At 36.1% G+C, this 19,566-nt stretch overlaps 2 protein-coding genes across 2 annotated transcripts in view; both read right to left on the bottom strand.

The window, feature by feature from the left end:
- nav2a (neuron navigator 2a) overlaps window positions 1-3,495 on the bottom strand; it is a 98,460-nt gene extending 94,965 nt beyond the window's left edge. The window contains 1 exon segment of the mRNA XM_056461087.1: window positions 2,732-3,495. Coding sequence (XP_056317062.1) covers window positions 2,732-3,399 — 668 coding nt within the window. The 5' untranslated portion in view covers window positions 3,400-3,495.
- The window catches only part of LOC130231708 (neuron navigator 2-like), a 60,479-nt gene continuing 44,325 nt past the window's right edge, over window positions 3,413-19,566 (bottom strand). The window contains exons 7-8 of the mRNA XM_056461088.1: window positions 19,231-19,364; window positions 3,413-3,804 (exon numbers count right to left, since the gene is read on the bottom strand). Of these exons, the coding sequence (XP_056317063.1) occupies window positions 3,413-3,804; window positions 19,231-19,364 (526 nt within the window). The remainder of the gene's footprint in view (window positions 3,805-19,230; window positions 19,365-19,566) is intronic.

Genomic DNA, 19,566 nt, shown 5'->3' with positions numbered 1-19,566 from the left:
GAAAAGACAAACGAATTATTAATTTTAGTTAACAGCAAAAACCAACACATGAACATTAGAAACCAATCCAATGAAAATTCAACAGAAATACGTGCCCAGCATATACGAGTACACTCCATTTAAAAAAGAAATATTTTTGTCCATTTCTCAGTGAATATGAGTAATATCCCTATGGGTAATGCAGCTCTACAAACGGTTGACCATGTTTTGACTGTATTAAATAATAAAATAAGGGCTTACACACACAGCATTGTTGGTTTACAAAAAAATAAAAATAAAAAAACAATCCTGTTGCACTACTACACTTGTTTTTTAGTTTTTTTTATATAATAAAACAAAAATCAAGAAAACATGTTAAATGAGAATCTGAAATATTTCATGGCATTCTTCAAAAAATAAAGATGTTTTAGTTTTCATCATGCGCCATTCAAATATTTGAATAGTTTAAAATAAATTGGTCTTACACTTCATCTTTTAGATTTTTTTTTTATAGTATGTGTATTAATTCCGCAATTTCCACAATCATAAACTGACTTATCTATCATTTGGTAGAGGTTGATATTTTAGAAATTATGGGATGTGTTGAAAAAAATGCATTCTGTGTGTAAACTAGGAGTTAAGAAATGCAAAACAAACATTTTTTTCTTGCTGGGGTAGTTGAAAGGATATACGTACAGTACATGGGTATTCAAAAGAATACCACAACTTTGAAAATCTGTATTTAATCAAAGAAACATGATGGAACCTTGGGTAGTTAATCAATGTGAAGAGTACTTAAAGTTTTTTTTAAGTAGAAAAACAAGTTCATAGATGTTCAATATGACCCCCTCCAGACACTTGAGTGACATCAACCCGAAGTTGTGGTATCCTTTTTGAATCACCCGGTATAGTGCATTTAACAAAACAGATTTATTAAACAGATATATTTAAAAAAATAATATTTAGTTACAGAACATCTTTAGAAAGGATAATCATACAATTAAATTCAAGCAAAATATTGCAAAAATAGTACAACCTACAACATTTTAACAATTGTATATATTTTTAGTTTCTTTTGGTTTTGCTATTTTTGAAATTTTAATAAAATTTGTTGAGCTGAGCACTGTATCTTAGAAATAGGTTTGAGCAATCCAGTGTTGTTTTTTATTTTAAATACTCTAGTACTTTCATATTTTAAAGTATCTTTTAGGTTTTCTATTTACTATACTGATAAACAATAAGACGTTTAGTTATTCATCAATGTTTAAACTATTTCATTCAATTAAAACCTTAGTTTCAGTAATTAGCTTTTATTGAATATTTCTTGCTCTCACTGTAATTTTAAATTTATTTCATTATTTTCTTTAATGAACAGCATTTTTGACATTATAATTACAGTTTTCCACATTCTGCTTGAGTTATTTACTTAGTTTCCAATTTTAGTAATTGTACAATATTTATCGTCTTTAATGTTTCCCCCCTATTGTTTCAGTTCATTTAATAGTTAAATATAACTAATAAATGAAAACATACAGGATTGTATAGTATTTAAGCAATCCAACTCGTTTATTTCTAGAGTGGCCGATCCAATCACAGATCGGAAATTGTGCCGATCACACGGTTCAGACTCGATCGATCGGACGTTACCTCAGGATGTTACGATCAGGACTCGAATATATATGTATATATATAATATATATATATATCTATATATATATATATATATAATTATATATATATATATATATATATATATATATATATATATATATATATATATATATATATATATATATATATATATTCTCATTATTTTTTAATACATCTATATGAGGTGCTGTTCATTTTTATATTCGATTTTTTTTATATTTACTGTTGCACTTAAGTGCAAAAGTGAAGAATTTATGTTATTTATTATTTGATTTTTCTCAGACTTTTCACAGAAGTGCTTTGAGTTGTTGAATGGTGAAATAAGGTGAATTAAATAAAAAATGATGAACATCTTGGATCTGTTTCTTTGCTCTTCTTTATTCTTCTTTTAATGTATTATAGAAGTATCAGACCAAGTTTCGGTATCGGTAGATACTCAAAATCAAATGACTTGGACTCAAGGGCAAAAAAACCTGATCAGGACATCCCTAATTTCCAGTTTTCATTTTTCATAGTTATCAGTTAACAATAATTCCATTTATTTATAATACCTCTTAAACTATTATTTAGAGTGGATGCCCCTTGGGCGACGTCTAAAGACAATTAGAAGTTCCACAAATCATTGTAAAGTTCCTTTTGTGCCTGAAGCAATTAGTTTAATTAATGTAGTTTATCAATAGTTTGTTATTATTATTTTAGTATTAGTATTATTTTTATTAGTAGTAATAATTTTGTGTTTTTGTGTAATTGATGTCGTGTTGGTATTTATTGTGTTAAGTGTGTCAATTTTGTTATATGTGAAGCACCATACCATGTCAGTATGAATTGCCCCAACAGGATTTATAAAGCTTTAAACTAAACTAAACTAAACTAAACTAAACTAAACTAAACTAAACTAAACTAAACTAAACTAAACTAAACTAAACTAAACTAAACTAAACTAAACTAAACTAAACTAAACTAAACTAAACTAAACTAAACTGAATTCTCTGGCCCAAATGAAATGATTCCCTTTTTTGATATGGCTTAAGCCTCTCCTTCAGTCTAAATCTATGACAATTTATCAACTTACAAATAAAACAAATCCAAGCAAGCGTCTCACCGGTACATGAAGGGTGCTACGGTGGCTGTGTTGGGATGATTGTACTGCTGCTGTGGTTGAGGAAGCTGCACACTGACAGTGTTGCTGGCGGTGGATTGAGTCCCGTTGGCCACCGGGGCGGTGTTGTGAATCTGGTGTCCTTTACCCTCAGTGGAAGCCAGGCTGGAAGAGGATGAGGAATGCCTGCTGTCTCGATGAAGCCCCAAACCTGCCCCCAAACGCACACTGCGTGGCCTCTCATTGTCTTTACCACCGAGGGGCAGCGCTGAGCTTTTCACCGCTCCGTTTCCAGCACTTTCTCCCTGGTTTGGAATTCCACTTTGGACAGGGGCGGGGCCATCCTTCTTGGCCCCGCCTACTTTGCCGCCTTTAGGTATAAAACTGGCAATTTTAGAGGCTTTTCTGGGCTCTGGTTCAGAGGGGGCAGCAACAATGTTTGAAGAACCAACTTCCTCCTTGACCTCCTCTACCTTTTCTGAAGGAGAGCCTCGCTTGGATGCGTTTTTGTCTTTGCCCTTTTCTTTGTCTTTCTCTGAAGTTTTCGCTGATGCTTTTTTCGCTGTAAGAGCACGACTGAACGTTCGCTGTGCGATGCCTTTTAGCGCAATTTTTGGGCTGCTTGTAGTCATGCTAACAGCCCCATTTGTGGGTCTCACATTACCATCCATTTCCTCAATGGGTTCAGTATTGGAACCGGTCTCGACTCTTTCCAAAACCAAACCGGCATCTTTCCCTCCTGTGGGCGTAACAGCGCCCTCTGTCTGCGCGGATGATTGGATCCTCCTTTGCTATTAAAAGCTTGAGTTTCTCCAGCATGGATTTGAGGCACAGCTTTAGGTGTGGTTCTGCAGGTACGGGCTGCTTGCTTGGAGATCCAGCTTGGTGGAAAGCACCGTGGAGGTAGCAGAGGTGTGCTGCTCTCTGGGATTTGATTCTCCAGGGTTTGCTACTCGAGTTGGGCTGAGGGATGGCTGATGATGATGATGATGATGATGATGAAGTTGCCACAGTGCTGGTGCTTACAGAGGTGCAAGCGGATGCCAGAGCGGGATCATTCACACTCTCTGATGATTCTGGAGAGGAAACCACACAAGAAGTAAAGGTGAGAATCAGAGAGAACTAAATAATGGATAAACTTGTTAAATAATCACTCTGAGAAATAAAGTTACAAAATCTGGTAACTTTTTAAAAGGTACAAATTTGCTCCTAACAGGTTCTTAAGGTATATATTAATACCTAAAAAGTACAAATGTGTACCTCATAGTACCTTAAAGGTACAAAAGTTTACCCTAACGGTACTAATGTCCACCTGTACGGTTCAAAGGTGTACCTTTTGAAAAGGTTGTCCCAGTGACAGATTATTACCCTTATTTCTGAGCTGGCTTGACAACCACCTGTTGGACACACTCCTCCTTAATGTACCAGACATTCTGTTAGAAACTCTCATATGCTTACCTGCTTGTTTCTACGTTTGTCTTAAAACAATACTGCCTACAGCTATGTGTACACCTATTCATTGTACATATTGCTGTCAACAATATGTTGTTTTGCACTGTCTGTATTTTGCACTATAGTTGTATTTGCACTGTCTGTATTTTGCACTGTCTGTATTTTGCACTGTCTGGAGCCAGCACCTAAGCTTTCCATTCACAGCACACGTGCTGCTGATGATGTGACAATAAAATGATTGATTATTTGATTTGTTATATAACTGCTATTTTCATTTACAACACTTTATTTTTGCATCTCGTTTAAATACACTATGAACAGCAGCTACGCTAATTATTTTCTTTATTCTCTATTTCCACCTGGGGATACTCGTCCCGAGGCCCCTAGAGACTATGCAGCGCCATTGATGCATCCAGACCTGTGTAGAGATGATCTCAAGGTATCCATAATCCTGGACCAGCCCGTATCCTAAGCGATGCTGTGGTGGTCATGAGAAAATGAAGTGCATGAGACTGTTCCTGAAAGACCACAGTGACAAACGAGTGCACGCATTGATTCTGTGGGCCTGCCTGACCCTCCCCACCGGTGCCCTGCAGCTTCTCCATGAGTGGACGTCCAGCTTCCCCAGCCTCTGGCGCCTAGACTGCAGCTGCTCCACATAGGAATTTGTCCAGAAGAATATGTTTGTGCCAAACTGAGCTTGGTTTCTCTCTAGGTTTTTTTTCCCCTTCACTTTATCAATTGGTGAACTTTTTTTCCTTGCCACTGGGGTGCTCGGATTGGAACTTGTGGAGCTGGGCATCGTATGGATTGCTCTACAGTGTTTGAAATTTCAGGCAGTGAAATTTAAACCACACTGAACTGAACTAAACCGAACTCCACCTCTGAAATCTGGACTTTACTAGAACTAATGTTAGGGGGGGCTGCTTTGACACAATCTACATTGTAAAAAGCGCTATATAAATAAACATGAATTGGAATGGGATAATTCTGAGTGGTGATGGCTTTTGTTGTTAACAGGAAAATACACATAAAACCTTGAAGTGCACATCACAAAAAGCCACATTCAGATGTGTCATCTACTGTAATTAAATGAACATCCATTTTTATCAATTATCAAAATTAGTTTTTGTTGCTCAGTGAAATTTCAGTATTGCTTATTTATTTAAAGTATATTTATTCATATTTTTCATTGATTTTTTTTTTGTGGAATTTCAGAAATAACGTTTTACAGAAAAGTTAGTTTTCCTTTTCAAATTTTTGTTTAGCTTCTATTTACTTTTATTTAAACTTTACCCTTCCTTCATTTAGTTGCCGAAGCAATATTTCAGATTTACATTTTTCTGAACATTATACATTTATTATTTTATATTTTCTGAACATTTATACATTTATATTTTTATATTTTTCTGAACATTTATACATTTATATTTTATTGTATTTCAAGCATTCTTTAATTGCCAAAAATGTTGGAAAAAAAGTTAAAACAGCAAATACACAAGGAAATCCGACTTTTAAATAATATAACAAATCCAAGTCAAATCAAATATATTTCTGTGCCACATTTGACAAAAAAAATCCAAATTTCAATTAATATCATACAATTAAATTAAATACCATTCAAATTGTAAATGTTTATTGTTGTCCAGTAATATTTTTATATACTTTTGACTTTTAACATTTTACAACTTTTCGTTTTCTTTCTTATTATTATCATATTTTTGCTGGAACGTTCCCCTATCCATCCCACATTAATATACATTCTGAAAACCAACTGTAATCTCATTGTTGCAAACAGACTGAATAATCATGATCAGATTTCATCATAGCATACAGAAGAACTTTAGTGCTGATTCATGCATTATTCATACACCAACCAAAACAAAACAGTGATTTAGTTCATTAGAAGATTTGAAGAACAGAACTTATAAGCAAATGTAAATCTAATGCTAAGTAACGGCATGCAGGAGGAAAAAAAACTTGAAAGTTTAACCTGAGATGATATTGAAACACGTCTCCCTGCCATAAAGGCTAGTGACCCAAGAGCTAATGTTATTCTAATAGTGAGCAGCAGACGGGCCGACTGAGACCCACGCCTAAACTGTTACTCTAACACAGAGAGTAAGACTGTAAAACTCAGCCAAACACTGGAGGACAAGTTTAGCTATTGTGCACAAACATAGACACAACACAGGCCATACAAAAATAGACATTTTAAGACACATTCTACACGTGTTAGTTCTCTCTGCTTTCTGAAAATCATGTTAAAGTCTGCGAGACATTTATTTCAGTATGTTGATGTACACCAACTGAAATGGAAATTGATAGAGGGGTGGGGCTTTCTTTTTTGTGCATAATTCACTCATCGCAAACTAATGGTGAGAATATTGTGACTAATCTGGTCAAACTGATATCAACCAAGAAATAACGTCACTCCAAATTCAGATGCAAATGATCAGATTTTGGTTGAAGATTACCCCCCAATTTTTTATTTTTTTTGTTGGGTTAACATTCAGGTTCATTGTTCACCTAAAGAATACTAATATGCGCAAGCAAAATAAACAATATATATTTTGTTTACACAGTTTTTAAAAGTAATTTGGACACTGTGCGAAAACAAACTGTACATTACTACAGTTGTAACCTAATGATACTAAAAAAGGTATGGGGCTTATTGTTTTTCTGTGAAGAAATTTCACAAAATTCCCCAAAAAATGCAATGTAAACATGTCACAGTATATATACATTTTCTGATATTTGTTACAACTGAAAACACGAGAAGGGCTTATAAATGGTGTAGATCCGCTTTACCACAGTAACACTAAAAGGTGAACCACTAGCAGAAATGTAGAATATTCAATATTCAGTATAATTTTCTGATATCACAAATGCACTAAAATATTAGAGGAGTAATGTAATGTAATTGCTTGTATTTTTCTGTTGTAATAAGTCATATTAGTTGTGAATTTGACATGATCTGCACCACTATAAGATGCGGCTGTTTTGTTTTTCATTTTTATTTCTATAGCACTATTACAATGTAATAGAGTGTGTCAAATATTTTTGACCTTGACTTTTTTTGGACTCTTTTAGACTTTTTTTTACTGCATTTCCAACATGTTAAAAATGTAAATAAATAAATAATTACAATAATAAACATAGCAACATAATGATCATCAATCGGTAATAATTAATCGGCTTAAACTTCATAGAATACCAAAGAATAAAAAGCTATACAAGTTATTCAGATAATGGAAACATTCCAGAATTTCAGGCAAAAGAATTGTAATAGAATGCTTTTTTTCTTATTATTTTTTTCTTTTCTTAAAACTTGTAATGCTATTAAAACTACATGTGCAGTGCATTGAATTAAAACATACAATTTGGTATAGTAAAAGAGATAGTTCAGTCAAAAAAACTGAAAATGCTGTCATCGTTTACTCACTCTTAAGTTGTTTCAAACCTTTATGAGTTTCTTTCTACTGTTAAACACAAAAGAAAATATCTTGAAGACAGCTGGAAACCTGTAACCATTTACTTTCACAGTATTTCTTACAATGGAAGTCAATGGTACAGGTTTTCAGTTTCTTCAAATCTCTTCTTTTGTGTTTAACAGAAGATAGAAACTCATAAAGGTTCTTAAGGGTGAATAAATAGTGATTGCATTTTCTGTTTTGGATGAACTATCCCTTTAACTGTCTACAACACAGAACCAAACATAATCTGTAAAGTCACACAGCAAAATAAGACAAACCTTACAGAATGACATCGATACCTCTCCCAAAATAAATAGTCCAAAAGAGTAATTACAATCATGAGGGCAAAAAAAAACCTTAATGAAATCATTAGCTCTCCTTCACCTGGCAGGTCCATTTGTTAAAGTGTGTTGGTTTCACAGTAAGTCCAGCATGATGTGTCTTAGTAGTCCAGTCACGCAAATAAAGCTCCAACACAGAAGAGGTCTTGCAAAGAATCTCTCTCTTTCTCTCTCTCTCTCTCTCTCTCATTCACTTTCTCTCTCTCTCTCTCTCTCTCTCTCTCTCTCTCTTTCTTTCTCTCTCTCTCTCTCTCTCTCACTCACTCCATTTACAAAATATAATGGAGATTTACGGTTGGAAGATCTTGCATGGCACTGTTGCAGTTAATACTTTATCTTAAATCTGCAAGTCAAAAATAGTTGTATATTTTGTGGTTAGAGTGAAACTTTTTTTCATTGTTTTTTATATGGTGCAGGATTAGATCTATTGCTTGAAGTGTTGAAAGAAATGTTTGTTCATTTTAACGAAAGTTTCAGCATACCTGTATTTATTTACACTTTAAGGTGTATAAAACAGTACATGACGCTTGGGCAGGCAAAAATGTCTACATATTTAAGCAGAAAAACAAAAACACCGAATTGGATAATGAGTGTAATACAGGCAATGCTTTTAAAGGGTTGGTAAAAACAATAATTAGCTGCGATTTTTATAAAAATTTTGGTATGTAAAATTTGCTAGATTTTTTTAAATGAGGAAGTATTATGCAAAGCTAAAAATAACCTTTTCCTTTATAACCTTTATAAGTTTGGTAATAACATAAGACAATAACCAAAATTTGGTTAAATTGTTAAGTATTTTTAATTTTAACGCAACAAAGTTTTCTAAAAAATCTTTCTCTATTACACTGAAAACACTCGCTCCATCAGTCGGCTGATGCTCCAGAACAAAAATATGAACCAAACCAAACATAAATAAATAAATAAATAAATAAATAAATAAAAATCTGAGCACATTCTATTGCTACACATTAAAGAGAGGAGCTGTAGAAAGATTTACTCCAATGAATGCCTCAAGTGAGCTCTATTTTGCTTGCAGAGACATTATGTGTTGTTTATTATGATCTAAATCATTTTAAACCAACTTAAATGCTACTTAACGTGACATAGCTTGCAACATTTGGAAAGCACATAAAGGGACAATTCATCTCATTATTTACCTAAGCTTTTTCACCATGAGATTCTTTCTTCTATTCTGGACAAAAAAAAGAGATGTTTTGAAGAATGTTGGAAACTTGTCACCAAGAATTAGTTTTTTCTACTGTGGATGTCAATATCTACCACTTTCCAAAATTATTCAAAACATATATATTTGCCTGTGTGCTGACCAGAATAAAAAATAAACTCTAGTTGCTTTGAAACCACTTAAGGATTAGTAAACGATCACAATTTTCATTTTTTGGGTGAACTGGGCCTTTAAATAGATAGTTCACGTTCCTAAAACTGAAAATGTACTCACCCTGATGTAGTTACAAACCTTTGAGTTTCCTTTTTCTGTTGAACACAAAATAAGATATTTTGAAAAATGTTCGAAACCTGTAACCACTCGACTTCAATGGAAGCCAATGGTTACAGGTTTCCATCATTTTTCAGAATAACTTATTTTGTATTCAACAGAAAAAGGAAAGTCATAAAGGTTTGTATCTACTTCAGGGTGTGTAAATACAATAGTAAATTTTAATTTTTTTGAGGGATAACTGTAGCTTTGAGTTAAGTTGTTGCTTGCCAATTTGCTACAAAAACAACATAATAAACCCAATTTCATTAATTTGTTTAGTTTTTAAAAATCTGTATATCTTGCTCCTCTATCTGACATGGACAAAAACACAGTTCCCATCCCATTCAGTTGCTATTTAATGAGCGGCACAGAAAACAAAGCAGCAATTAGGAAGTGATTAAGGTCCAATTAGCCATGCCAGCCTGAGAGAAGTGGGTCAGACCACTAATGACTTCCAATAGGTAGAGATAGAGAAAAGAGAGGGGCCGAGAAGGGGACAGGCCCAAAAAAAATTAATTAAAAAAACAGAATGACTCAGCTTATTTATCAGAAACTTCAGATCAGAAACAAGTTGCAAAAGGGAAATCAGTTACTGTCCAAAAATAATGAACTACTAAACTGTCAATCATTTGCACATGAGGAGTTGAAATAGTTGGATGCATATCATGAGGAAACTCCAGAGGAACTTTCTGCCTTCAGGGTTTGTGGCCCCTTAAAGTTCCTCTTGACGTCCATATTTAAGTGATATTCCTCCACGGGCAAGAATAACAGCTACCATTAGTCTCAGATGACCACACAGGAGAACACACGACGGCGGTTCATGTTCCTGTCATATTACACCCTTTTCTCTGACTAAAATAATATGTAAGATAAATGCTTAAAATATATATGAAAGTGCATAAAACTGTATAAAAGCTCAAAAATGCACTTCTTCATAAATACAACAAGAACTCTTTAAAAGAATTGTGTATCTATCTATCTATCTATCTATCTATCTATCTATCTATCTATCTATCTATCTATCTATCTATCTATCTATCTATCTATCTATCTATCTATCTATCTATCTATCTATCTATCTCTCTATCTATCTATCTATCTATCTATCTATCTATCTATCTATCTATCTATCTGTCCATCTATCTGTCCATCTATCTGTCCATCAATCCATCTGTAAGTCCATCTGTCCATCCGTGCATCCATCCATCTACAGTGCATTCATAGAGTTACATTTTTTTTACGTTACAGCATTATTCCAAAATAGATTCTATTCATTAATTTCCTCACAATTCTACACACAATAGCCCATAATGACAAAGTGAAATGTTTTTTTTTAATTGTTGCAAATTTATTACAAAATAAAAAAGCTGAAAAATCAAATGTACAGAAGCATTCACAGCCTTTACTCAATACTTTGTTGATGCACCTTTGCCATTTTTGCCTATTCCTCTTTGCAGTACCTCTCAAGCTCTAGCAGGTTGGATGGGAAGCGACGGTGTACAGCCATTTTCAGATCTCTCCTGAGATGTTTAATAGGATTCGGTTCTGGGCTCTGGCTGGGCCACTCAAGGACATTCACAGAGTTGTTGTGAAGCCACTCCATTGATATTTTGGTGGTGTGTTTTGGGTCATTGTCCTGCTAGAAGATGAACCGTCGCCCCAGTCTTAGGTCAAGAGGACTCTGAAGCAGGTTTTCATTCAGGATGTCTCTGTACATTGCTGCATTCATCTTTCCCTCTATCCTGACTAGTCTTCCAGTTCCTGCTCCTGAAAAACATCCCCACAGCATGATGCTGCCGCCACCATGCTTTACTGTAGGGATGGAATTACCCTGGTGATGAGCGGTGCCTGGTTTCCTCCAAACGTAACGCCTGGCGTACACTCTAAAGAGTTCAATTTTAGTCTCATCAGACCAGAAAATCTAGTTTCTTATTGTCTGAGAGTCCTTCAGATGCCTTTTGGCAAATTCCAGGCGGGGAGTGGCTTCCGTCTGGCCACTTTACCATACAGGCCTGATTGGTGGATTGCTGCACAGATGGTTGTCCTTCTGTAAGGTTCTCCTTTCTCCAAATGAAAACGCTGGAGCTCAGAGAGAGTGGCCATCGTGTTGTTGATCACCTCCCTGACTAAGCCCCTTCTCCCCTGATCACTCAGCTTGGGTGGCTGGCCAGCTCTAGGAAGAGTCCTGATGGTTCCAAACATCTTTCACTTACAGATGATGGAGGCCACTGTGCTCATTGAAACTTTCAGAGCAGCTGTAATTTTCTATAACCTTTCCCAGCCTTGTGCCTCGGGACAATCCTGTCTCTGAGGTCTACAGACAATTCCTTTGTCTTCATGCTTGGTTTGTGCTTTGACATGCACTGTCAACCCTGAGACCTTATATAGACAGGTGTATGCCTTTTCAAATCATGTCCAATCCACTGAATTTACCACAGGTGAACTTAAATTAGCTGCTGAAACATCTCAATAATGATCAGTGGAAACAGAATGTACCTGAGCTCAATTTAGAGCTTCACGTGTGAAGGGCTGTGAATACTTATATACATGTGATTTTTCAGCTTTTTTTTTTAATAAATTTGCAACAATTTCAAAAAATCTTTTTTTACATTGTCATTATGGGGTATTGTGTGTACAATTTTGAGGAAATGCATGAATTTAATCCATTTTGGAAAAAGGCTGTAACATAAAAAATGTGGAAAAAGTGAAGCGCTATGAATACTTTCCGGACGCACCGTATCTATCTATTTTTTTATTGAAAATGGTAAAGTTGAGTATTCAGCACATTTGCTTGTTAAACTCAAAATCAAAAAGCTAACTTTTTCAAACTGTACAGTAAACCTTTCTTCAACCCTCTCTTACTGACTCCTGCTTTCAGCGGTATCAAAATAAACACTGAGTAATGCTTTTTTGCTCTGTGATTCACATTCTCAATCTGCATTGCATTAAGGTCACAGCTAAAAGCATCATGGGAGAATCAGTCGGCTGACACCATTTACTGACTTTCAGGGTCACAAGACCAAAACATCTGAACTCTTCAACTGCACATGCGCCTCATATTATAGAAATCAAAATACTCTTAAAACTGAGCCTTTGTAAACATAGTATGAAAACACTGCACAAAGTCTGTTATTTCAAGAACATGCTGGAAAAAGTACACAAACATGCAGTGGAAAACTGGGGGAAATCAGGACAGATTTCCTGCAGTGTGTGTAAAATCCTGCTCTCCGTCTGTCTTTCACTGCCGCCTCATTCTCCAGCTCAAAAACACACTAATTGGGGCTCAATTAACGCAGAAACCTCCAGCGCTTCATTCACTTTCCTTTCAATGCTGGCATCACTCACACGCACACATACACAGGAGCAAACACACAAGCACGCACATACACTGGCCACAACATTAGGAATAGTAGTTACACAAGTAGGTGTGTGCACACACAGGCACATAAAAACACACACATGCACACAGACACAAACATATGCGCACACACACACACACACACATACACGCACACACACACACACACACAGGCTCATAAAGGTACACACGTGTACACAAACACATACAAGCACAAGGAAACACACATGAAAACATACACACGCAGTCGCAGACATATACATGCGTGGACATACATGCACAACAGCACAAAAACCTACATGCACACACACAATCATACACACAGGCACTCACATGAACACACTCAAACACACACACAGGTACATGCACACAAACAGACACTCACATGAACAGACACACACTTATGCAGGCACTCACACACAGTCACAGACATGAACACACACACAAATGCACACACACACACACACACACACACACACAGGTGCACACATACACGCTCATGCATGCACACACACAGACACTCACTCACATGAACATACACACAGACGAAAACACACACATTAATGCACACACAGGCAGACACACACAGGTGCACAAGAGCACACACACACACATGCGTGCACAGTTTGCAGACACATGCAACGGCACACACACACGACACACACGGGCACAAGGGCACATGAAAGTACACACACAGACACTCACATGAACAAAAACGCGTACACACACAAACATAAAGGCAGGCACACACACACACAGTCACAGACATTTACACACATACAAGCGCATACTGAAGCACACATGAATGCCCACACACAGACACTCGCTCACACGAACACACACAGACAGAAGAAAACACACACATTAATGCACACACAGGCAGACACACACAGGCACACAAGCACACACACATATGCATGCACAGTCTGCACACACATTCACATGAACACACACAGGCACATAAAAAAACACATGTACACACACACACAGGTTCACACATGAACACAAACACGCACACACACAAACAAACATAAAGGCGCACACACAAACACACACACACACAGTCCCAGACATTTACACACATACAAGGGCATATTGAAACACACATGAATGCACAATGCATTGCACACACATACACAGGCACGTGGAAACACACATACACACACAAGGATGCACAGTGTGCACACACTCACAAAGGCTCACACATGCACAAATATACACAAATGCACGCACATACAGCTGCACACACACACACACACATCAACACACATAGACACATAAAAACACACACACACATACAAATGTGTGCATACACACACACAAGCACCCACACAGACATCCGGCAACAGTCTGCACACACACAAAGGCACACTTATGCACAAATTTACACAAATGCACAGACACACACACACACACATGCACAGTCTACACGCACAAAGGCACTAATATACACAAATATTTGCATACACACACACATGAACACACAAGGCACACGAAAACACATGCAAGCATACATACACAAATACGTGCAAACACACACACACACACACACACATAGCACATTTGCACCATCTTTCCAGCTTGTCCTCCAGTGTTTGTGTGACTACAGCTTCGCTCAAGGTCATTATGAGCAGTTATTTCCAGCACTGACTGCTACATTAACTGCAGCACAGATCTGTCAGACACAGAACCACGGCTGGCACGTTTTGACGCAGTGAACGCTGTAAGTCAACATGAACTCAAAACTGACCCGGCTTATCTTCTTCTGTGCATAATTCATCAGCGCACTTTATTCAAAATTAATTGTTTCTTCAGTGCACCGCGATGCAGACGCAGGCAATTTGGTAACGGTTCAGTAATAATCATAACCGGTTATTATGTACTGACGTCCTTCATCTCATATGCGCTCTGTCGCGAGGGAGGCGAGCGCAGGTAAAGTGAACTCCATTTCTCTATCTCTCTCACTGTGGTCCATTTCACCTACTGGCGTGACCTCTCGGCTGCTGGCTGACCTCTCTGCTGTATGCATTCCCGCCGCTGTACCTGTGTATTGTAGAGGGACCCGACCAGATTTCATGTGGCGCAGGAATAAATTTCCTAATAAAGTGCGGGAGCGGTCGGTAACTCTGGTGTAATTTTAACAGGAGTGGGCGGTCTCACAATATTGTCCTGAGCGAGCGTGGCATGTGCCTGTGTGTGTGTGAGAGAGTGCGCGTGTGTGTGCGTGTGCTTTTGTTTGGTGCTGTCTATGTTTGTGTATGTGTGTGAATGAGAGACAGTGTGGTGCTGTGTGTCCATGTGTGTGTGTGTTTATACAGACAGCTTGTTATGGCCACCCCCCAAAATACAACACTGTGTATGAAAAGCATCGTCAATGCACCGTGATGCACCGAAATATCGAATTGAACCGAATCGATGGCATGATAATCGTAACTGAACCGTGAGACCAGTATAGGTTCACACCTCTAACGTCCTGTATATCATTTACTTTAAAAATGCGGGCAATACATTATAGATTAGTTTTATTTAAAAAAAATATTATGTTATTCTTATTTTTTAATTGAACAATGGGGGTGCGACCAGGTAGGGGCCTGCAAGACATTGTGTCCAGGGGCCTCTGAATTGCTAATCTGGGCCTGCTTATTAGCATGCGTGTTATTGAGATATTGGCTGTTTATTAGTATTTACAGTTTACATATTCTGCAGGATCTTATTCTTTATCCCCTAACCCTATACTTTAACTTAATATTTATTAATAAGGAGCAAATTAGGAGTTTATTAATGCAAAAGTCACAGTTAATGTATTGCTAATAGCAAGAATTGAACCTTAAAATAAATTGTGACTATATCAGTTCTTTCCAAATAGTGCTATTCAATCACTTGTTGAAATTGTATAGATGCAGTATATCACAGAAAAATAAAATATTGCAATGTCTGATTTTTCCAAAATAGTGCAGCCCTTGTAAAAACTATGATTTAGTAAAATATTTGAACACTTTTATTTTATTTCATGTTTTTATTGCAGTATATTTTAAAACGCAATTCATCCGTGTGATGCAAAGCCGAATTTCAGAACTTCGATCCTTCACAAAATCCTTCTAATATGCTCAAGAAAACGCTGTTATTATCAGTGCTAACAACAGAAAGAATCTTTTCATCAAGAGTCTTTAGTGATTTGACCGTTCAAAATAGATATTAATATAGATAGATATTATTATAGATAGAAAATAAATATTTTGTAACATTATAATGACTCAAATTTCAGTTCAATTTGAATACATCCTTGATGAATAAAAGCTAATTTTTTAAAATAAAAAAATACAAATTCTCACTGGTAACACTTTACAATAATGTTCATTCATTCACTCATTCTCCTTCGGCTTAGTCCCTTATTTACATGTTTTACGCAGCAGATGCTCTTCCAGCTGCAACCCAGTACTGGGAAACACCCACAAACTTCTTCACACACACACACAATCTTATACACACACACACACACACACACACACCATACACTCATGCACTATGGCAAATTTAGTTGATCCGATTCCCCCTATAGCGCATATCTTTGGACTGTGGGAGAAACCGGAGCACCCGGAGAAACCCACGTGAACAAAATGAGCAAAATTCAGCAAAAAGTGTGTAAGCAATAGACAAAAACTGCAACTCACAATGCATTAACTAATGTTAACAAGCAGAACTTTGGATTAGTAAATGTTGAACTATATGATTATTAACCCTCTACCGCATGCATTATGATAAATCTATAAAAAATATATTTGACCGTTTTTCTTTTCTTAAAATGGCTAAACTTGAAGTGCTTTCTTTTTTAAAGGTACTTTATGAAATGTTGCCATATGGTAACAACGTCCAACAGTGGATCTAACTTAGAAATTTCTAAATTTAAAACTTTCCTTATAGATAATAATTTAGTTGTTTGAAATGATTTAATTGGTGTTGCAGTATTATAAGCTTTAATACAAAACTTATAAATGACACCATTTACATACTTTCCAACAACTCATATTACCACAGTTTTCATTTATTCGATTCTTCTATTTCATTCTAATATTGTATTATCATGTATACAACATACAGTAAATATAAATATTTTTCCAGTTAACATTATAACAAATAAATAACAGATCTAATATATCCAGATGCATCAGAATAATGTAGCTACTAGCTAACAATATTTATATGTTATCTTATATACTATACTACGCCTGTCTTATCTGCCTCTGAGCTAACTTACCTGAACTGTCTCTATCAAATGTCCAGTCTGCATCATTCCCATGGTCACTAAAACCCATCTCATCCTCACTTTCATATCCAGTTCTGTCCTTTTCTTCTTTGAATTAGCATAGAACATGGTGGTCCTCACTAATACACTGATCCCTGTATTCATATCTATTCAAAGTAGTATTGCCATGGAAACTAGATTTTATCCATAATTCAAATGCCATTAACATACAAATAATCAACATTATATTGCTAGCTTTCATGTTGTTATTGTTACAACTTAAAAGTTCACAGCTGACCTTGCTAGTTAGCTAACCCATTGCAATATTGCACGTTCCACTGTTGCACAGTGTTGCCATTTGGTAACACATACATTTGATCGATTTACAAAAAACTAATTTGATTAAAAAAAAAATTTGAGTTGTGAATATGTCATCATAACTTACTAGAGGTGATGTTTCAGATTTTTGGTGGATTTGACATAATCTGATCCTTTGTTTTTATTGACGTTTAAATTTGCATTCAGCAACTACTTATAATGAACGCCAGTATGTCAGAAATCGCTCTACAGATAAACACAGCATGTCATGTGACCAAAGCACATCATTGGCTACACCAAGGTCTTCTCTTTCCAACAACAAAAAAAAATGTTGGTCTTAAAGAAACAGTGGCAGGGAAGTGAACATAAGTATCATGTTGCCATATGGTTACACCGTGCAATAGAGGATTAAATAATATAAGGATTAAATGAGGATTAAATAATAAGATTAAATAATATACAAGATTGTTCATAATGAGTTCATGTTAGTTTATAGATTACCTAAAATAAACTACATTTTTGAACAATTATGTTCACTGCAGAATAAATAAGCAGTCTCAAACACACACTTGTTTACAGGGTTTAAGGACTCTCCATAGGTGTTATGTATTTTTTACAGTAAAAACTGCTTATTATATGGCCCTGCCCCTAAACCCAACCCTCACCGGAGACATGTGGCAATGTAGAATTTTAAAAAGTATGATTTACAGGGACATAAGAACCACCTTCATAAAGTACAACTAAGTCATACCCATATCATTATCCAACTTTCATTATATCAATATTATATTATTACCTTATATAAATATCTGTTAATTAACAGTTTATATATTAAGTGATTCACAAGTGTTTTCCTTTTATATACTGTTAGGAATTGTATTTTGGGATGTTGATCTCTGCTCTGTCGACTTTCGATGTTGAAAATTCAACTCTACAATTTAACAAAGTGACTTTTATTGACATTTTAGTAGTTTGAAAGAATATAAAAAACATTATACAGAGAAATAAGTCTGTAAAATAAAAGAATTTGTACTGGTAGTTTATTACTGATCACCGGCGATCTGGCAATTGCAGATTGCTAGAAAACTACACACATGTCACAGTATAATGAACTACAACTCCCAGCATGCACCTCGCACACACCGGTTCCTGTTTCCCACTAATTACAGTGACACAGCTGGAAACTCATCACTGACTGATTAGCTGGACTTTATATTCACCCCTTACACACATACACTTTGCAGAGTCTTGTTTTGTCTAGCGAACATTACAAAGCATTTTCCTGTTTGTCTTGCTGTTTTGATCCTTGTCTATTTTCCGTTTATGAATCTTTGCCGCCTAGCCTGAGCGTTTGCCTATATTTTGACCATGTATTTTGGATTATCTTTATGCTACTGTTTGCCCCTGTTTTTGACCATTGCCTGCACAACAAGGATTTTGTACCCTAAAAAATAACACCAACCCAGACAATATATCACTTTAAACTATTAAAAATGTTTTTAGAAATTTCCACAAGGTCGAAATTTAACAATGACTGCTTATTTATGGATGCTTTTTACAGTGTAGCCAAAACATAAAGTGCATTTCTCTTGCCGTAAATCTTTTTTTCCATGATCAATTTGTCTTAATTCAATTCATACAAACGCCAGGGGCTTCAGATGGTCAGCATTTTTATATACTGCAAATAAAACGCAGAAAGTGAACTCATGTTGTGATCAAATGACAGATAGAGACACATTCTGAAATAAAGCAAAGCAGCTGGACTTGAATGAATCTGCAAGTGCAGTGTGACTGAAGCCAGTAATTCAGTTGTGTTTACCTTTGGCCTGAGCTGATGCAGGTTTGGCTTTATCGCTGAACACCAGACTGCGGCGATTCCCTGCTGAACTAATGGAGCCTCGAGGAGAGCTCTCACTGCCCGCAGTGGACATCCTCGAGGTCGGCCCAGGCAATCTGTGACAGAAAGACAGACACAGCATTAATAACAGTATCTCTGAAGAATATCTGTGTGCTTGATATCATGCTCAGGTGCTGTTTGCTGATAATGTGTTCTGTGTTCACTGCAAAAAAAGGTTTTCTTACTTAGATTTTTTGTCTAGTTTCTAATCCAAATACCTTAGAAATTAAGTGAGTTTTTCCTTAGAACAAGCAAAAT

Source organism: Danio aesculapii, chromosome 7 (assembly GCF_903798145.1).
Source record: "Danio aesculapii chromosome 7, fDanAes4.1, whole genome shotgun sequence".
Lineage (NCBI taxonomy): Eukaryota > Metazoa > Chordata > Actinopteri > Cypriniformes > Danionidae > Danio > Danio aesculapii.
The sequence above is the reverse complement of the archived record's forward strand: the minus strand, read 5'-3'. Positions and strand labels throughout refer to the sequence as shown.